General features: G+C 36.3%; 1 protein-coding gene across 2 annotated transcripts in view; it reads right to left on the reverse strand.

Moving 5' to 3' along the window:
* Positions 1-5,270: 5,270 nt before the first annotated feature.
* The window catches only part of LOC140154989 (MOB kinase activator 2-like), a 35,794-nt gene continuing 19,318 nt past the window's right edge, over positions 5,271-21,746 (reverse strand). The window contains exons 2-5 of one of the 2 annotated variants that reach the window (XM_072177656.1): positions 17,635-17,804; positions 14,621-14,720; positions 8,516-8,640; positions 5,271-6,685 (exon numbers count right to left, since the gene is read on the reverse strand). In XM_072177656.1, the coding sequence (XP_072033757.1) occupies positions 6,414-6,685; positions 8,516-8,640; positions 14,621-14,720; positions 17,635-17,804 (667 nt within the window). In that variant the 3' untranslated portion in view covers positions 5,271-6,413. The remainder of the gene's footprint in view (positions 6,686-8,515; positions 8,641-14,620; positions 14,721-17,634; positions 17,805-21,746) is intronic. The other variant, XM_072177657.1, reaches the window with a different exon arrangement.

A 21,746-nucleotide genomic window follows, 5' to 3' on the forward strand; every position in this document is an offset into this window, starting at 1 on the left:
GTTACCTGAATGGGTGACTCCATTAGAAACCTAAACTCGCTGTGCGGGAGATTAAGATTATGTCTTCCATAGGGGTGTATAAAAATTCAACTGAATTAGCCCAATGTCCAGAGCAACAATGAGTACTTTTGGCCTTCTTGTATTCGGACGAGATATTACTCACTACAGTTTCTGGCAGAGAAGAACGGCAGCTGTTTACATTTTGAGAGTGTGCGGAGCATAACACGGAAGTGGGGTTCTGATTTGCGGATTCAATTGTCTGACAATCATAACAACAGACCGATAATCTGATTGGCCGATTACGTGTCAAACCGTTGGTCGGCGCACCCACAAAGTTCCACATATGTTGTTCATTAACAAGGCACTCACGTCAATCTGAACAAGGACTGCTGTTCTTCTCTGAAACCGAGCATACATAACTCACAAATAGAATTCTGGTTATTCAAATGATGCAATTGTACCACATGACCATTTATATTATTAACCAAAATGTTACATCATCCATGTTGATGGTAAATACTATTACCATCATCCGTTTGATAGTATCGTGCCTGATAAACATCGTGGGTTAATTCCCTGCACTGGTATACATTGTTCATGCTGAAAGTCACCATATTTTATAAGCAATTTCCATGATATTACCAGAATCTATACAAGAGTTACAAGAAACAAATATTCATTTGCTTTCATTTGTATAATAGTAACAATACACCATCCCCCATTGAGAGATGTGTCATTCCATTTCACTTGCTTAAAGTCTTGTGAAATGGAACAATTCATCTTTCATCCTTGTGATTATATCAGATGTATACATGTAGATAGTTAATATTCTGTATTCTCAATTCATAAGTATATTGGTAAGCTACGCACACATATACCTGACAACTGCATAGCCCCCTTTGCATGTTATGATGTTACACTCCATTGTTGGGCAGGGAAAAACCTCCTATATACTTGGGGCCCTTGAACATGTTTAAAACAAAACTGCCAAAAGGACATATAGGATGTTTTGCTTTAAACATGTTCAGGGCCAATGACACAAGAGGTACTACTTTCTGTTCTATGCACTTGCTCAGCCACAATTTTCATTAATCACATTACCCTCTTAATATTTCATCTACACGCCTTTTCAAACTCTAGCCGTAACTTGGAACCTGATCGTTACCCTAAACCCTAAATATTAAATCTTAACAAACGACTTTGGATGAATAGAGAGTGGCAAGCCATCATTATGCCTTTAGTTTGCGAACAGAGCACAGTCTTTATTTGCCTAAGAGCCAACCACCACCTGTTATTCTGATGGGGAAACATTATATAAATGGATGGCCTCAAGAATGGTTAAAAAATATTATGCTTCTTAAGTAACAAGACAATGAGACCTGTTCCCACAAAATGAGTGGAAATTGCAAATCATTGTTTTAAAGTTTTGGCCAGATTCATAACACACCACTTGCCAGGGCTGCTCCCTCATCTGGTATTCAAAAGTGAATATTTCAAAAGAAGATCTCTTTTGCTTTCTGGCATGTTCATTGACCCATATCTCCTTTTCCTCCCTGGCAATTTTCTGCTCATTTTGTGAGGATAGGTCTGTTTTATCATCTATTTACAATAAAAAGTAGGGTTTTTTTTACTTTGGAAGGCAGTAATGATCTCCAATGTCAATTAATTCAAGAGATGCCTATGCCCCTATGATAAAAGGCAACACCTCTCAAATAATGACCTCAGTAGCCGGTGCATTATTTAAGTGAAGAAATATGTTTAACTTTGGGGGGCTGGCTGAATTATGTGCTTGATTATACATGAAAGATATGCCATGCCTTCTTGTGTGCACCAGTTGGAGAAGAAATATATAGGCATGGCGATAAGAGTACAAATTTAATGCAAGAGTCTACATGTGTACAAGAAACCGGCAACACCTATATATGCATACAACGTTCAAGTTATTAGTTGGAACTGGGCTATTCCAGTTGAAATCCATACACCCCCTATGGAAGACATGACCTTAATCTACTCCACAGGGTGTGTGAGTTTCAAATGGGGTTAACCTGAATGGGTGCTCCATTTGATATCTACACCCCCTGTGTGGGTGATTAAGGTCATGTCCTCCACAGGGGGTGTATTGATTTCAACTGGAATAGCCTATTTTAAGTACAAATATACCCAGTCTTGATGCTATATGCATCATACACACACACGGCAGCTACAAAATGCAATAATTTTATCAAGTCAGAATACACTGCAATTAAGTTATTACAAAATAGATATACCATCAATTGTACAGTAAGCTTCAAATAGTAAAACACTCCTCATAATGGTAGGTACATAATGTATACGCCTGAATTTAAGTACAAGTTTTATCAGTAATGATATAACATGACAATGCTCTCTCAGCAAACACTTCCCTTTGTTGTTTATGTCAGTATGCAACAGAGTTGCACAGAATTTGGATTGCCTGGATTTGGATATGTCAAACCCTACTTAGATCCATGTTATCTTGTCCGCAACTACCACTGAAGGCAAGTTCTCACTTACCAGGCACTGTCCAAATTGCCTCAATCAAATTGGGCTATTTCATTTAAAATCCATACACATTACACCCCCTTTGCAAGACATGACCTTAATCTCCCACACAGGGGGTGTAATTTTCAAAAGGAGTCACCCATTTAAGTAACCGCATGTCTTCCATAGGGAGTGTAATGATTTCGACTGGAATAGCCCATTGCGGGTAACTGAGAGAACAGAGCCAGGTCTACATGAAGGCTATATATGGCATTTTGTGAAATTCTGATACATCTGATATATATATAGTATTAATGAGTGAAAGAACCTCCACAACAAGAACCCAACAACCAGAGCATACTCAACCTGTGGTGAGCCTTATTTGCTTTGAGAACTAGCTGGTCCATTCTAAAGCATGCATGACCATCTTGTTGGAAAGCAAATTGAGTAGAGGGCCATATCATAAAGAGACAGAGCGAATTGTAAGCAACAAGAAGTGTAAGTTCTGATGGGTCGTTATTTCACCGATATTATTTACGCCTATGATTGATTGATATGCATCTAAAGGACTAGGGTTTAATAACTGGCACACATTGTAAAGTTAAGACAAGTAAAAAATGTGTAACTTTCCACTGAGTTCTTTCATGATCATGGCACAGATCCTTGTTTTCCATTATTATAGAATTTATCAATATGCACCAATGGGTAATTGAATGAATATTCATGAGTCATTTCAGATGCTTACTCTCTTCATATTACCAGGCTCAAACATACAAGGCATACATGTATGAAACATGTATCTGTGTGAATCTTCACAAGCAGACTGTTTACAAAGCATTGTGGCGCTGTCACATCTGGTATAAATCACAGTCAACACTGCTAATATAGGTATGTATCAAAATCAATTTCTCACTACATGTATCTTTCCCTGACATAAAACAAAAGATTTGACCCAAATATTGACTAAAAATCAATTTACATATTTGTTTTGCAAATTTGTCAGTGCACCATATGTGCCTAATTATCATCCAGGCATGTTGACAGAGTCTAAAGTACAAGGTAATAAGAGTTAGGTGAGTTGTTTGGCATTTATTTTCAGTGCTAATTTTATTGTTTTTGACAAGCAAAACTTTGCTCAAATTCAAACAGAAGGTACAAAACAATTTTTACATGGCTTTTGAAATAGTAAACTATCGGTCCAAAGTGATGTTTTGTCACTAGAATGCACATATGTGTTTTAAATGGAACTTGTTATGCAACAGCACATGCTAATGATTATCAAGTTGGTATAAATGTACCAAAACCCCTAAAATACTGACTAAGGTTTATAAAAAACTGACCAGGTAAAAGGGCATTCTGTTATTATGAGTCTCAATTAATAACGACTAATGACATGAATATTCACAACTTCCTTTCAATGACATGTTTCTTTTCTTATGGGTCAAATGTTGTAATGCACAATGATAGTGGGGTGTAATACCTCAGGGCAACTTTACAGTCCTCACTTTCCCATTCAGATACACAACTGATTCCTTAAACATTGATAATCAAATAGGCTCCATTTTACAATACTATTACAAGTAGTAGGAATCATTAACATCACAGAATGTTTCCTACTGCTTGTGATAGGTCACTACTAATTGATTTTTCAATGAAGCATTTTGACATACAGTAAGCCAAAATATTAAGGTACCAGTTGTGTTCACCCCTGTATATCCTAAATAAAGACAAATATGTCAAAATTAAAACAAGCAGCTAATACCTGAACTCTTTAGATCTTATTCAAGACCTTATTTGTTGAAATTGGTTGAGAATTAAAGAAACGGTGATCTAAAACCCAATGAAGAAACGAAATCAAAAGTTGCACTTTTGTGTTCTTATCAATGAAAGCATGTAGTTTTAACGTGCTAATCAATGGAAGCACAGTTCCCTTGTTCAAGAACGGTTTGTGTACAAATCAATAGCGCATGCAATGGAGGAAACTGCAACTTTTAAAGTGGCACCTTCCTTGGGGTTTTGGATCGCTGTGTCTTTATTTCTTAGACAATTGCAACAAATGAGGTCTTAAATTCATGCTAAAAGATGCAGCTATTGCTTGCTGTTTCCAATTATGACATATCTGTCTTTGTCTTTGTTTAGGATTTACAGGGGGTAAACATAACTGGTACCTTAATTTTTTGGCTTACTGCATATCTTGAATTCTTGTTATTCCATTACGGTAAGTATTGCCTGTGCTGCTCCACTGATGCTTCTGTGCTATGTAAATTCCATGCACCTGTTAGTATCTCATGCATGAATTACATCCAAAGATAATATACCCAAGATTACCGACTCATATATAGATTCCTGTCATCTGATTGGTTGAAAGTGCAGTCATTGAATTAACAATGCCCGCAAAATGAACTATGGACCGGTCCATGGAAATGAACTATGGACCGGTCACGTGCGTCCCGATCAAACTGCGCGTTTTTCCCAGCGTAAAATGATATTACGCACGCGTTAATGTTTTCACGCGCTATAATTACGCATAAATCGCAGATTGTAATCTGTGTGCCGTTAAGCTTTGAAACTATTAATTTCTCTTCCCAAAATCGATGCTTAACCAAACAGATGACAAGAATCTTAAGATTTGGTATATAAAACAAATATTGACTGCTTTTTATTAGGGCATGGTTAAAATTATAGGCCAGCGGTGATCTCAAAACCATGACTATGCCCTCGGCTCGCCTCGGGCATAGTCATGGTTTTGAGATCACCTGGGCCTATAATTTTAACCATGCCCTCATAGCAGTCAATATTTGTATACTATAATAAATGTGCCATATTGGTTTGTCGCTCATGGAGGGCAGATAATGTGTATCCGGCATTCATCAGCAAGAGCCTCACATTGAATGATTATTTGTGTTTTTAAGCTTGAGCATTATCAAGGTTTGCATACACAATGCTTAGCACACATTTTTGCACAACACATTACATGCAGAATGCAAACAACCATGCACTGTGAAGCAGATTTAGCCGGACACATAGCAATATAATGCTGAGGTACCTTGAGTTGCCTCCATGAGCGACACACAAACATGGCAGAGTCGGTACTCTTTGAATCTACCTCCTTGCTCATAGAAGGAAAAACAGTGTACCTCCAGATTGCTTCATCATGCAGTTATTTGCCTTGGTTTTGTTTGTGTGTGCATCAAAATTTGGCTAATAGTGCCCTAAACATATCATGCACAAAGTTTTGCACAAGGTTTAACTTTCTTCTTATACCAATAATATTTTGATTATGAAATTAGCTTGAAACAACTGGAGGTACACTATTCACTTTGCAGTACACTACATTATGATGGTCATCCCATGACAGTGCACATGGGTGCTATTTAGAGAAGTCCTGCTATTGAAATCATTTTTGATAACACATTGTCTCCTTGCTGATGTCCATTCATAATCACATCATCTTCTTTTCAACCTGTCTTTTATATCGGTTTGCTCTTCCTCTCTCTGCAGACTGCCTTTCCAACTGCCATTAGCTATTTATGTTAAGAAGCCAAACACTCACAATAGTTCCTGCCTTCTGTGACCTGAGAGTGATTGGAGAGCTGATTTGGGGACAACGGTTAATATTGACACAGGCGGACTGTGGTACTTTGCAAAAATGTTGCATCCACCGATGAAGCAAAATTTTAAACTGCTCTTACAGCATCACTGCACAAGATGCACCAACTATTCTGGGACCTGTACAGGTCTGATACAGCGCCCTATAAATTATATATTAATTCTCAAGGCATCTGGATGCTGGATGCCTTTGAAAGAGCCTCCCTGTTTCCACCCGTTTCTTCCCATTAACACATAAATATCCTGAAGATATAAATAGCTATCTATACAAGGTATATAATATTGACAAATTGAATCCCCTGACTTCAAGAGCTAGCACTATTAGAACCACTAGGCCTAGAATTCAGTTGTAGCGCATCGATTAGATCTTCTAAAGGATTGACTTCTTTGGTTATTTCTAGAGTCTTGTTCTCTTTACAGAAAATCACTATATGGCTGAATACACAGTTCAGGTGCAGGTGCAGATCTAGTTGGACTAGCTGCATGAAATGTGCATGGTAGATGTGAGCGACGACGTTGAATAGAAGGCGTAGTATTCTCTGCATGATCGCTTCAAAGTCACTTGGGAAGACATTGCCTGAAACAAAGAATAAACAACAATCATAAAAGATTTAAAAACATACACTGATGTTCAGGTAAAGTCTTCCACCCAGGGTAGTGCCGGGGGCACTCACATTTCCCAGCTATACGGGTATGTGCCTGGCGCCGACCCCTTTTTCAGAGCCACTGGCCGTTCCTTAGACCCTCTGAATTCATTGTTTGCCCGCTCTGAAGCCCCAAAATTTTTCTAGCCGTTCCATAGACCCTCAGATCATCGTTTTCCGCTCTCATCGGCATCTTGAGAGACGTGTTTTCTGTCCTACTATTTCAAGCCCAAAAGCAGACCCAAAAGCTACTTTTGCGAGCCCAAAAACTTCAAAGGGAATTTTCCATTAATTTCTTCCCCATTGAAACACATTGTAAGGAATAAGGTGAACTTTGGGTGGGATTTTGGGCTCCTTTAGTAGTGGCAACACTGGTTGACTGATAATAAATAAACATTGCAGCAATGCCGATCGCGAGAGTCCAGCTGGTGAACATTTAGCTAGAAATAAATGATTTTGAGATCTCTTTTTGGAATAAAATTGCCAAATATGAGGAAAAGTACCTTAATAATTATGTACACATCCTTGCAGCTCTCCATAAACAATGAATTAAAAGGTAATTTACGATCTACTGGTCTAGTAAAATCGGGAGTGGAATGGCTGTCAAATTCTGCACACTTCACTCAATCATCTCATGGTATAAGCATGACAGTTCAATGTAGTCTAAATGTTTTTCTATTCGGCACTGAAAAAAAATTTCTTGTGGGTTTGTTTTTATGGTGGGCTTTTGTAATGCTGCTATAATTATCAGTAGGCTAATAGCATAGATTGTAGGTCTACAGGGTCTAGTAATTTTGATTTGAATGCTGTTTTGCTTTGTTGAGGTTTCCATCGTAATGGGCCAAACCAGACCTATTTTGCATTAATGATTTTCCTGATTAATAATTTAATGCACAATTCAAAGTGAAATCGATTCCTTCAAAAATCTGTGGCAAAAAAGCAACAAAATTGAACCCTGGTTTGGCCTGCGGGTTTAGTTTCCGAGATTTTTCAGATTTTGGCGGCCGATCAGTTCCCAAGACCCCCCTTTTGGCCAGTCAATCAGTTCCCAAGACCCCCCTTTTGACCGGCCAATCAGTTCCCTAGACCCTCCTTTTGGCTGGCCGATCAGTTCCTTAGACCTCAAGTTCAAACTGGCGGTGGCACACCCCTACCAAAAAAAATTCGAGTGCCCCGGGGTAGTGCTGGGTTTCTAAACAAGGGGTCAAAATTTCATATTTTTTTAAACAATATAGACTAAAGCAAGAGAAAAATGGGATCAAATGACCCTAGCAACTTCTGAATGGTTATTTTGTGTGCCAAAAGCTGAAAGAATGCACCCATGACACCATAGCGCAAGCTGGTGCTACCCCTGCTTCCAGCTATAGGTTCTTATAGTGGCAGACCATACAACATGCATTTGGAACATGTGAGGGATGTGCATCATCATGTTAATATCAATAGATTAATCAAAGAAAGATTTTGAATATGAAAGCACAGATTACTGGGAGACTTTATACAGCAGATCCACTCAGGCCAAAGCAAGCAAACTTGTTACACCATTTTGCCAGAGCAATTAATATGTTAAAACTGTTAAAAGTGGACCTTTTGTCTGTTTTCTCCCATTTTTGGACCTTTTCATTGGAAAAAATAGCAAAAAATGGTATGGTCCTTTGCGGATGGTGGGAATGGGGCTGTTGCACCCCCTCCTCTCCCCTGTGTACAGGCCTGATAACTCTCAAATCACCAATAGGCAAGTGTCAAATTTGAGCCTTGCTACTTACCATATTTGCTAGGGAAGGTGGACTCATCATTCATAGTCCGTTGAGCATACGTCATAACATAATCAATGTAGAGAGGTGCTGAACACTTGGTTTTCTTACCCTTCTCATCATGCCAGTAATATTGCCTGAAAGAAAAGAAAGAATGCAGTCATGTTAGCTCAATTGATAAGGATCTATAAATCACTGTGCTTTTTTTTCCAGCTTAGGATACACCCTATGCAATAAACCAACTGAACAGTGTAACTGAAATGGCAGCCATGTTAGAGGACACTTCTAAGACAACAGACGCAGATGAATTCCACAACCATTCATACATACCAGTAGTTGTTTTAATGCATTATTTATCAAGGGAAATTCCCCCTGGAGGACAGAATGTTATTTAAATGAGGATGACTCTGACATGAATGATGTTGTATTAAATACCCTCTACACTGCGCAACAGTTTTTAAAAACCCTGGATGGAACAGCGTCAGCTTATATAAGTTAAATTAAAACACAAAAACTGTTGAGTTGGATGTTCAACTGCCTTTGCCCAATCCATGTAAGTGGAAGCTTTTACTGAACATGTTAAGGGCTGGGGTATGAACGTTTGGACAGTATTTATTTTGGGACATTAGAGCACATCAGACATATCGAATTGCATTCTGAATACGAAGAATGTCATTCTCATATCAAATAATTTTGATTTTTGAAATTAGCAATTTAATACACATTTTATGGCAAATCATTAAAAATTGATATTTTTGATATTTAACAGTACTTGAAGTAAACTTTATAAATCTGATGATTTATACTTAAAGTGTATTTAGGTGGGATGAAAAGCCGACGATCAATTGAAAATTTTGACCTTTGGTATTGAAGATATGGATTTTTTTCCCAAAACACAAAAAAAATTAGGTCTTTTTGGGAAAAAATCCATATCTTCAATATGAAAGGTCAAAATTTTCAATTGACCGTCGGCTTTTCCTCCCTACATACACTTTAAGAATATATCATTAGATTTATATAATTTACTTCGAGGACTGTATTATATCAAAAATTTGAAAAATATCAAATTTTTATAATTTGTCATAAGATTTGTATTATATTGTGATTTTCAAAAAATGAAAATTATTTGATATCAGAAAGACATGCTTCGTATTCAGAATGCAATTCGATAGGTCTGGGGTGCTCTTAGGCCCCACAAAAAATACTGTCGAAACACCATGAACGCTCATTTTAGATCCCTTAATGAAAGAACACAATTGAAGGCATAATATTTGTTAGACCTATAAAATACCCCATTACCATCTCTTAACTGCTAACACAGCCAGTAAATACACAAGGAAATGAATGATATTATGTGAGATGTTTCAGATTAATCACATTTCTATGGTATTTCTCTTTGAAAACAGCTGCTCATTTTCAACATCATGTGATACTAATATTTCCAGCCTTAAACACCCACATATGTTTGATTGTGATTGAATTTTAAAAAGGTTAGACTTGCAGAAAGCAGAAAATAGCCCATATGCAAACCTCTATAGGAAATATGCCCTATTGGATTCTCATACATGGGAATCAAACTAGTAAAGCTGGATTGTTTTTAGCAAAGGTTTAACATTGAGCAACAACCTGCTTCTTAAAGCTTCAGTATGTATTACTTAGTGCACACTGCATGCAGCTGGGTGCACTACCTAAACTAGTTGCATGTTGTGTAATGCGTGACTAGCACATGTCTCTGTATAAATCCAAAATTTATTTTATTTTTATTTTTTTCTGTGAATTTAGACAAGCAGAAGTCAGGACTTAAGGTTATACAAAGAAACGTATAAAAAACGTATAAAAGACGTATAAAGTTGTTCTCTAAAACCGTGTTTTCTCAGCAATGAAATATCGCAGTGAGTCAAATGTTGGTGCATGGATGTATCTTTACATTATTTTTGTGTGTTTATACAAATTTTTAGAATCCGTTTGAAAATCCTTCGTTTAAATCATTTTTACGCACCATGTTCACAAGATCAAAAACGCGTTCCATGCAGTTTTTTTCAAATTTTCGCTCCGTATAAAACCACGCCGAGTGATTGTTTTCTCCTTTTTTTGCATTGTACTACAAATCGACCAAAGAAATAATGTTGCCATGGGGAAGAACCAATTACAGTACCGATTAAATTTTATTAGCCCGTTTTTGGGAACAATTTTCGAGAATCTTGTACCACAAAACACTGTAATGTAACATTATCGATATCTGGATTGTGGAACGTTAATTTTGATTTCTAACTGCCTACATTATTTCTCCAATGTCTGTCGCTTACTTTACCATTTGAATTTCACTCCAAATTTAAGCTACTTTTGCAAAAAACGAGGTTTTTCGCCATCGATACCTCCGACATTTACAACGGTAATGAGCGTGTTTATCATAAGAGCCTGTTTACGCACTATTCTATAATAGTCAGTTTGAGATCAATCGATTTCATATGTCCCTTCAGTTGCTCAATCGGTTAGCGCGCCGGACTTATACGTTCGACTCTATAATACTATACTTTTGAGCTGGAAAATTTGGTACGTGTTCGAGTCCCTACGTGGTCCATTCCATTTATTTTATTTTATTTTTCTCTCACTTTTTTTCCTTTTTCTTGTTCGTTGCTTTCTTTCTGACTGTAGCGATTGATTGTTTTTGCCCGGTTTTTTCATGATATAATTCAGGAATTTTTAGGCTATTCTAGTCTAATAAGCGCTGCCTATGAATAGGCCCCTATATTTTTACAAATTCGATTAACAAAATATTGGTTGTTGGTTTTGTTATTGTTGTTGTAGTTATTGTTGTAGGCCTATATATTGCATAATCAGGGTATAAATAGGCCTACTAGGCCTATTATAGCATGGGAAGCATTGATTTATTTCACGACAGATATCATTCAGGATAATTTTAAAATTGAAAATTTAGAAAATCCAAAGGAAAATTGCCGTAAAACGGCTGCCCACAATCACCTCCCCCCATCAGCCCATATGGTCCTATCATGGTCGCCCCCTCCCTATCCCTGCAACATATATATGATGACTCACGAGCCGCGGTTGGTCCGTGGCCGGCCCTAGTTCAGATTGATACACTATTGTACGCGTGAGTTCATTCTTTTCTGCATGGCTGTTTCCATTATTAACTTACGCCCCTCTGGAATCAAGCCTTGAAAATCAATTGCATTTAACCTTAATATGCACGCAGACAAAAACTGAATAATTTTTGCCAATCATAAGCCAAACAAAGTATAAGTTATATCAATTGCATTTCAAGCAAACAGACGATCAAACCAAAATCTTAAATAATAACAACACAAAACTAAAATTGAGGCTACCATCAATACAATATATTTTCAAATTTTGAGTTTTATTGCTCCAGTGCTTTTATATGAGAAACAAAAAACATGTTTAACAATGCCCATAATGGAAAGTACATCCACTTCCGTTGTGGTTACCACAATTTACCACATTTTTTGTTCACACCTCATATCTCAGGCATTAAATTTTACTGGGGTCATGAGAAAAATATGAGCTTTCTTCTCAGTTTTTATTTTAAAAAAAGGATGAGGCTGTTGATCGGGTCAAGGACCATTGGTTCTTGTCCGTGTTACATTTACATGAGACAATAGAGTAATAGCTGGGTGCTTTAATATTGAACCATAGATCGTTTGCATGTATCGTTTGTATTGCGTGTTACATAACATGCGCATAGTGATCTCGCATGTCCACATGATGCAATATTTTGTTCTTGCATCTGTAACATTTAAGAAGTTACCTAACTTACAAGATTTTCAATTTAAGAGATTTTGTCAGCTCAACATTGTTATCACAAAACCTGACTACAAAGCTCAAAATGTGAATGACAGCTGAGTATGTCAAATGATACAAATGAATTCATGTAAAGGTGTGAATTTGTCATAATACTGATCATATCAAAAATATGCTATTTTTTAATTAAAATCAGCTCAAAATTGGCAATGAAAATGGTGAATTAATCAATCACTGAAACAACATTTAACTAACTGCGCCCTTTGCCAATAATCCAACCGAGATCAATCATTCAACTCTGTGAATAATATTGCTACATCTGTAAGTGTACTCCTTTAATGCTCTGCGTACTGGCCATAGGCGTCAACATAAAAGTCGCCAAGTTATGAGATATTTGCTCAAAATATCAAGTGTTATCTTAAGAACCACTGAACTAATACAAGGCTTGTTTGTACTCATATTAATGCATTTTTCATGGTGATTTCAAATATGGTCATGAAAATTCTGAATTTTTTAAATTATAAAACAAATTGAATCTTGCCATCTGCAGTCAACAGCCGCTTGGAGAGTTAAGCATGTTAAAGACTACTCTTTTTATTCATGATATTCTTGACCAACAGTGAACCTTGTTGAAAAGGGCTTTTATTTGTTTAAGTGTTTTCCCTTCATAAAATCCTATTTGATAATCTAATAATCAATTCTGTAAAGTATAAAAATACACTTTTCAAACAAGGGAATACTTTTAGTGTAATTGCACAAATGCATATGATTTTATTGTAGAGCAGACTATCAATGATAATGTATTTACGATGCCGCCGCAATGGATAGAGCAATTAAAACCTATAAATGGCATTTACAGTTGGTTGGTTATACACTGGCCATGCAAACAACAACTGTACATCTTCACAATCTGATTATAATCCTCTTCAGTGTTGGTATTGACCTTTTGCTCATTGTCCAATATGCATCTTGATTTTAACGTCAAAATATGGTGCACATATAAAAATGGCGGATAAGAAATGTCACTAATTTGTACACTTACAGGTGAAAATACAGCTTATTTAATAACCAATGTCAATATAGGGTCATCAGCAGAATATTTTCTCAACATATTGAACACCTCAGCTATTTGGTACTTCACAATATAACAGTAAGGCAAATAAAAAAAACCCTGTTCTGCGGGCCCAACTGACCTAGGTTTTAAGAAATTGGGGACAACATATTTCCTGTACAAATAATGCTGCCCCAAATTTAGACAATTTCAGGATTTTTTATTTTATTTTTGGTATTCTATAATAGTGTTAAATGTTTACAGATTTGGTGATTTTTAAAGTCATTTGCAAAAAGAAAAGAAAAAAAGCTGACCGACTGACCCTATTTGAAAGGTCCATGCGCCCATAGAACAGTTTTTGTTCCTTTGTCGCCTAATGGAAAGTGCAAAATGTTCGTGATTTTTCGGCACATACAAATTTTCGAAAATTGACATCGATCTCTTAAACAAGACATACAACACACTTGACTGTACTTTACAGTGAGTATATGTGATGCATATTTACAAGTTAAAATAAAGATGCATTGTGAGCAAATGGCAAACTGTCATAATGTGATATTCTGTTTGAAATCCATACACCCCTATGTTATACATGAATAATCTCCAACACAGGGAGTGTATATGGGAGTGTACAATGTTGATTTCATATGGGGTCACCTATTTAGGTAATCCCATTGAAATTCACACGGTCTTCCATAGGGTATATAGATTTCAACTGGAATAGCCCCATATCAATTGCATTCCATAATTACACCTCCATATCATTATGCGTATGGATAATTGCTACAAGTGTGCATGCTGTGGCCTTGTGTGATTATTAGTCCTGTACAAATGCACTTTAAAACCACAAATATTTTTCTAGTAAACAATTTATACAAATATTTTTCATTAGAATTTTAAGAAGAAATAGATATTCTTTGTTGCATGGTTTTTGATATATATATTTTTTAAACCCGCTCTGAACTGGTATTATTTTTCTGATGACCATTTTATAGGCTAATTGGTGTTTGATTTTGGTGTGGGTTTTTACATCCACTTTACACTTTCACTAACAAAAAACTTGTAAAATAAAATTACCGAAATTGCCCACTATACGGTATTTTTGTCTTAGAAGTTATAAACTGAATTTTAGGGAAAATATTTGTAGTTTATAAACAATTTTGAATAAACAGGTTTCCCGAAAAATCCCCCTCATATACAAATGTAGTTTTAGGATGTGAATACTTCTTTTAAGCTACAACATGATGAAATGCCTCTTTAATGCGGCCTTGCATCAGCAATATACTTACACACCACCGGGTCCAAGCATATTTGGGCACGTCTCATTTGTGCAGTACTCGCCCGACAGCACCCCGTACAACAGGTTGACGTTGCTAAAGAACGATAACACTGAAATCAAACAAACAAATATTATTGCAACCCTGTTAACAAGTCACTGTCACTCACATCCTTGCAATATGCACGGTGTACAGTAGTAAATGTGTGAATGTGAAGCCACATTATTTGTGGAAAATTTGACTTCACATGTTATCTTTGTAGGGTTTAACAAGAAAAAACGAATGATCCTTTGCATCTGAAATTTTCTCCCATTTTTGAACAAAAATGTTTCACTGCAATTTATTCTTGTAAACTGAGAAAGAAAAATAAATGGTATATTTGCTTTAAAGAATCATTAAAAGATCAATTTATTTCCTAGCTGGTTAATTTCAAGTTCAAGATATTACAAATGAGTTTTGATTTTGTCTAAATATTTGCAGTTTTAACATCAGTTGTATACATTTCTTTGGTATGTCCTTTATATGTCTTGTTTCAAACATAAATGTACTACTATATAAAACCTTAAATATCCTTTGAAACTTGACACTGAAATATCACATATCAATTGTTATCATTTATTTATCATATTAATACTTAATTATCATATTTCATATCACACGCAATGTAAATAGCAATATTGATTTTGTGGACTTGACAAATGTATAAATTTTGATGTCCAAATAATTTTCATGTAGAGAATGAGAGGGAGAGAGAATTACAGTACTGTAAAGCATAAAACGTCATGTGAGACTTTGAGTGTAAGAAATTGTATGGGCAATAGTTGACTTTTGTCAAATAACATAAGGTATAGGCCTATATGTTAGGGTGTCAACTCTAGAGGAAATGGGACTTGAGATGCTCCCTGGACCAACTTTGATCATGATGAACAATCTCAACCTCAATGCCGTTATGAGATTAACATTTTAGTCAGAATTTTGGATCTTCTGCAAATGTAATTTCAAAATCTAACATTAGACAGCCATAACACATACGACTTTCTTGCATTAACATGAACAATTTCACAAGTGACCTTGATTCACAAAATTTTCATGCTCGCAAATGTTTCTTATTTTCCTGTAGTCTTTTAAGAAAATGTATCAATTTTGCAATTACATGCATGCCACAAAAACTGTGGTTCTTTTCAAAACGCAAAGATGTCAGGCACAGCAGTGTGTTTTATAATGTTGCAATGGCACTGCTTGAATTGATTGAACATGCTTCATCATTGTCATGGCCACATTAATTGATATGTGAAAGCCAAACCAGTTAGTAGTTATATTACACTAGTGGCATGAGAAGTAACGATACTGATATAGTAACAATTAATTCTGATACTAGCTAGTGCAAATAATACAAATTAATTGGAAATAGTTAAGTAGGGTGCTTTCCCTGTTTCTAGTTTCTATTTATATGTGATGTGATCAAGCAAAATCAGTCGGAAGTCGGAAATATTGATTTTCAGATAATAGAGGCAAACAAAGGAAATAATTTTTTTTGTTGCCTATTGTTTTGGAAACACTTCAACTGTTCATATCTTTAAAAATAAATGTTCAATTTCAATGGGTTTTCTTCAAAATGTATTGTAGCTTTGCACATATTTTATAAAATCATGTAGAAAACTGAAAATTGAATATGACCAACTTCAGACTGATTTTGCTTGATCACAACAAATTTCTGAATTATGCTGTTCCATATTCAAATGTATGTTACATGCATTTTCCTGCTCTCACATACAGGAATTAATGTTTTGCTGTTCATGTCCTACATTTGAACAGGAAGTATATTTCCCTGTTTCGTATCTAAATATCATACTTTTATATCTAAATTTGTTACAAACTAGAAGCAAATGCCTTACTTTTTATTTTTTTGTGTCAAAAATACCTGGCTACATATGTACACTGTACATCATATCGTTTGACAAACACAACAAAAGACCATTGTCTTGACAGATTTGCTAATGAATGTTACAGCCACGCAGTTCATACAAATATAATGAAGAGATGGGGAGGCCGCCAGTGTTCTTGATGGAGCACCCCTGTGTGGTAGATCAGGACTACGGTCAGGACTTCTATATGGGGTGCATGAATTTCAACTGGAATAGCATTTTACTGATGGAACAAACTGATGCATCATGAATTGAGTGATTTTGTGTGGGGTACAAGCCACAAGGTATTCATTCTTGTAACCGGGTCTATAGTATAGTGTGTCTCGCCAGTGAATGGAAAAACTGCACTTCTATGCGGGTGTATTGTAGCCCTGCAGGATTAAGTTAGCGCATGAGATTAGAAACTGCCACTGTGACATCCAACATGGCCTTACTCTCAACTTGAGATGAGACATATGACAGGCTCTATCATAAGGAAGATTGGTTTAGTAAAAGGATTCAGGTTGTCTAGATCTTAGCACAGCTTCAGTCAGTGACATGTAGTCCAACTTGGTTCCAGAAATCCAGCCTGATTTCACCCCTACTCAACTTCCCCCCCCCATCTACAGAGCACCACCAACTTTGTTCTCCCTGTACCCTATGTTATCGGAAACCCATATCAGGTGTTAAAGGCCTTTTGTAAAATGGCACTGTAGAAGACATAGCATACTGACCCAGAAGGGATGGGTTACATTTATGGTAGCATTTCTTTTTACAGAAAAGCCAAGCTCTATCATCCTACCAAGTTTCAGGCTATGTGTACTTCATCACTGCACTTTAGGAGGAAGAGTGAATTGATAGTGCTTTTGGCCCAATGCAGTCATTGAAATCAATGCATCGAGGCAGCCGTTTCACAATCTTGCATATCTATGCAGTGTCTTTTAAAAGTATGCCCAATTTAATTTCAAGATGCTGCATAGATGCATGCACTGCACATGTGTATCCTGGAGCTTTGAGTGATGAACACTCGCCATTTGAAGCTGCACTCATTGAATTTTGCACTGAAGTCCCTGACTACACTTCATTAAAATTAGATTTAATTTAAGTCATATTTTGACTTACAATTTGTCCCAAACCATTCATTGAAGTCCATGTCTGAAGGAAGCCTGACCACATCGCGAATATCATATTCTATAATAGAATTAGCTTTGGTATACTTTTCTTCTAAGTACGGTTTAGGTTCCTCAGTTACTGGTGATGGTTTATTCCTATCTCTACCACGTCCACCAATTCTGAAGAAGAAAAAAGAAAAGACGAATCGTTAACAATTATATTCTGTCGGTCCGTGTCACGTCACTTCCGGTTGATGATGTTCGAGTGAAAACAAGTCCCTGATTCGATTTTTGTTGATGATTTCTGTCATTGGTGTTATGTAAATTTCGATCGTAAATAGTCAGTGGAATCAAACAACCGTTTCTAAGTCTTCAGAGTGGAAGAAACTTACTTGATTTACCGTTTATATACTGACAAACTTAAAATTAAATTCCATGGTCGAGTGTCGTTTTTTCCGAAATTGAAGGTCACTCCAGCAATATCGCTATGTAGCCTCCTTCACAGCCGGTTTCTGTTGTTCACAACAAACCGTGAGCCACATGCAGCTTGGGCCCGAGACTAGAGATAACCCGGATGTCCGACCGACAGAATATGCAATTTTATTTAGTACAATGACTCCTGACAAGCATGTCAGTATTACAACCATGCCAGTGGGTTAGGAGAGTTTTGAATTTAGAATACCAGAGATGCCACTCAATTTCACTCAAAAAACCTGAAACTGGTGAGAAAAACCTGAAAAAGAACATGAATGCAGGCCAAAAATCCCAAACCGGGCTGAATATAAATAAAAATGCAGGAATTTAGACTCACAAAAAACCTGAATTCAGGTTAAAACCGGCAAAGTGGCATCTCTGGAATATAACTATGAGATTAAATATGATTGATATTTATTACAGAAAGTGGTTTTATTATAGCAACAATGAAATCCAGACATATACATGTACATGTACCTCACATTTTGCATCCACCCATTTGCTGATTTGTTCAAACAAAAAAATAAACAAACAAACAGTTTCTTCAGAGCTGAAACTTGACAAACAGAACCTACAAATTTGGAAAAAGTGCAGAATAATGTGGTATATACATGGAAGAACTTCAGCTATGTGTAGATGAGGGACAGAAAAAGGGGGTTGTCACTGCGGAACATACCAATGTTACATGGCAGTGCCCCCAGCAGGGAAAATTGACTTCAGTAGGACATGATTTAGTAATACGAAGACACCACACTTTTTCAAACAGACTATTTTTGACATCTTCAATCAGAAATTCCCTCACCAGTATATACTTTGATCAGAGCAAAATAGATGGAAATAATATGGTTTTCCATTAATTCATGATACACAAGGATATATGTACCACGATGCATGTTTTGTACCGATCAAAGTATAGTGTGAAATGTCAGGAAACCCCTTGATAAACAAAGGTGTTATGGAAAGACAATGTGATGATAAACATCACACTGTAAAGCTGGTTGAAATATGGATAAATTTCATGCAATCTTTGCTATTTGTAGGCAAAAGGTGAGAATAGTAGGAGACATGTAGGAGATCAAAAAGATATATTTTAAAACAACTTTTTGTTTGAAGGAAAAAACCGTTCCTGCGTACTTTGCATGTGGAAATTAACTCTTCACATTTGTATTTTATAATGCATAAGTGTTTTATACAATATTAGGGTACAGAATATTTAGATGTTTTAAACAGGATCAGACTCTATACTATACAAATCAATGCCAACTACTGTTGGTTTACATGTATGCATAAATACTTTCACTTATTCAAGTTCACCTTTAATTTGAGTTCACTGAACACACACAATCACCACTTTCACAAAACACTACCAGTCACTTTCAACAGTATTATTAGTAATTATATACGTAATGATTGTATTCTATTTCCTTGTTACTGCTTCCTTTTTCTTAGTAATTACAAGTCTGCTTAGAATAGTTGTGTAACCTGCATTGTTGTGACACCAGCGTTGTAGTACCAGTATGAGATATCTCATTCAAAAGCTCTAAAATTTTGAATCAAAAAGCTGGACAAACAACCATGATTTTATCAGTATGGGTTTGTTTTGTTTGTAAATTATTTCCAAAAAAATATGATGGTATAAATGGTAAAAAATACTTTTAAAAATTGAAAAGGACATTGCTGATCATGGTGACCCAATATTATTCCATACCCCCCCCCCCCCATCATTCACAATGCAGAACTCAACAAGTGCAGTACCCTATTCTAGCCTACAACTAGAATAACAATAACAGCTGGGATACACTCCTGAACTTTCATACTGGTAAACTGAATTGGGGGAGCCAACAGTAAATAATTTAAATTTGTTTAAGAGAATTTCAAGTTACTCAATTTTTGCTTCCGCACAAGCAAACTAACTGCTAAGGTTCAAAGACGTTAAAGAAGTAGAGCTGAGATAGAGAACCGTACCAGTTGATCTCACTTTTTGATTGCAGGATTCTTTTGGGGTGCAGATTTTGAAATTGTGGACTTTTTTTCCAGGGGGTGATTTTGTGAAATGTGGACCTTCTTCACAAAATGCAGACCTCTTGTTAACCAATACCCTGGACCCAACTGTGGGCCTGATTGTTATTGTTATAATTCAACTATCCTTCAGCATGTTCAGTCCACCTTTAACCATCGCATGAATTGATGAGAATAACACAATCTTTGTGAAGTTACTATTCTTGTGAATCAGGTTATCGGCCTGGTCTGCTCTTATTTGTTCCTCACAATGCCAGTTTCCAATTCATAATATTATTGCTGCAAGGATTATAGCCTGCTATAAATGGAGCACAATCAAACACACAAATACTGACCATGACCAGTCACCAGTGTAGAAATGACTTTTCTCTTTCACCTGGACAGCAAGTAGTAAGCCCAAGGCAAACCATACAGAAATTGCAATATTTATCAAAATGACCTGATATATTTGGAGACATTTGTACTGCATAATTTTTGCTATCAATAGAGAGCAAATGGAAAAATTCATGTCACAGATGTGTATGAAGATCCAATGTACGTATTTCCCGGGACGTATTTATCAAAGCAAGGAAAGAGGGAAAGAGATTGTGAGAAGGGTAGGAAGAGAGAAAAGAATTTGTGTGGCAATAGCCAAAAAGGCCACTAGTCAGGTGCTCAATTCCAAAATGTGGACCTTTTTCCTAAATACATAAATTTGTATACATGCAAAAAGCAGACTTAACCTAATAAAAATAGCAATTTTCAGGCTAATGTAAACAGTTAAACATGAGAAAGTGGTTCCCTTTAATTTTGATCTTTTTTAATAACTTGGACCTTCTTCGGCACATTTTTACAAAAAAAAGTTCCAATGGACAAGGACACAAAACACATCAAGGATCAATATATGATATAAGAGGAATACATTTTGAATATCAAAACTGGAAAGAAAAGGAGCAAGGTATACTAACTTGATGTGGGAAAACAGACGGTACGGAAATTCAACGTTTGGTACCTGGAAAAAAGACCATCTAAACAGGGAAAGAAAAAAAACCCAAAAAAACCAAAAACTTTTCCCGACCGACCGACCCAATTTTTAAAATCCATTCAAGGGCAAGCAAACAATTTTTGTCAGGATAGTGGGAAAGTGGGTGTGTAAATAAAAGTTGGGTGTGTAAATTTTAGTAACTGCGGAGCATGTGCACGTAGCGTACATGATGTTTATAAACAAGAAATGAATATCTGGTACAACTGTTTTCAAATTTTATCTACTTTTACCATATTTTAAAATCTGCTATATTGTATACATTCTTGCACGATATGCACGGTTATATTTTGCCTGTAAATAAACTCATCCCTAGATGCGCCGTCCGAAATGTGCAAGTGGATAGCAAGTTGTATTAGAGCTTAGACACTGAGGTGGTATACGAAATTGCGGAACCCGACAGTCAGGTACAGCCGAACACGTAAACATGCAGGAAATAGTATTTTACAACGTTTCTTTTAAATCATCAGTTTTTCAGACGAAAAATATGTGCCATTTTTGGGAAAATTGAAAAAAAAAAAGTTCTACGGTCGGGACTGCCGAGACGGTCGGTCGGACGAGGGCAAGCAAACAACTTTTTTTTTTGGCCTAAGACCTTGCCTGGTGCC

Source organism: Amphiura filiformis, chromosome 6 (assembly GCF_039555335.1).
Source record: "Amphiura filiformis chromosome 6, Afil_fr2py, whole genome shotgun sequence".
Taxonomy (NCBI): domain Eukaryota; kingdom Metazoa; phylum Echinodermata; class Ophiuroidea; order Amphilepidida; family Amphiuridae; genus Amphiura; species Amphiura filiformis.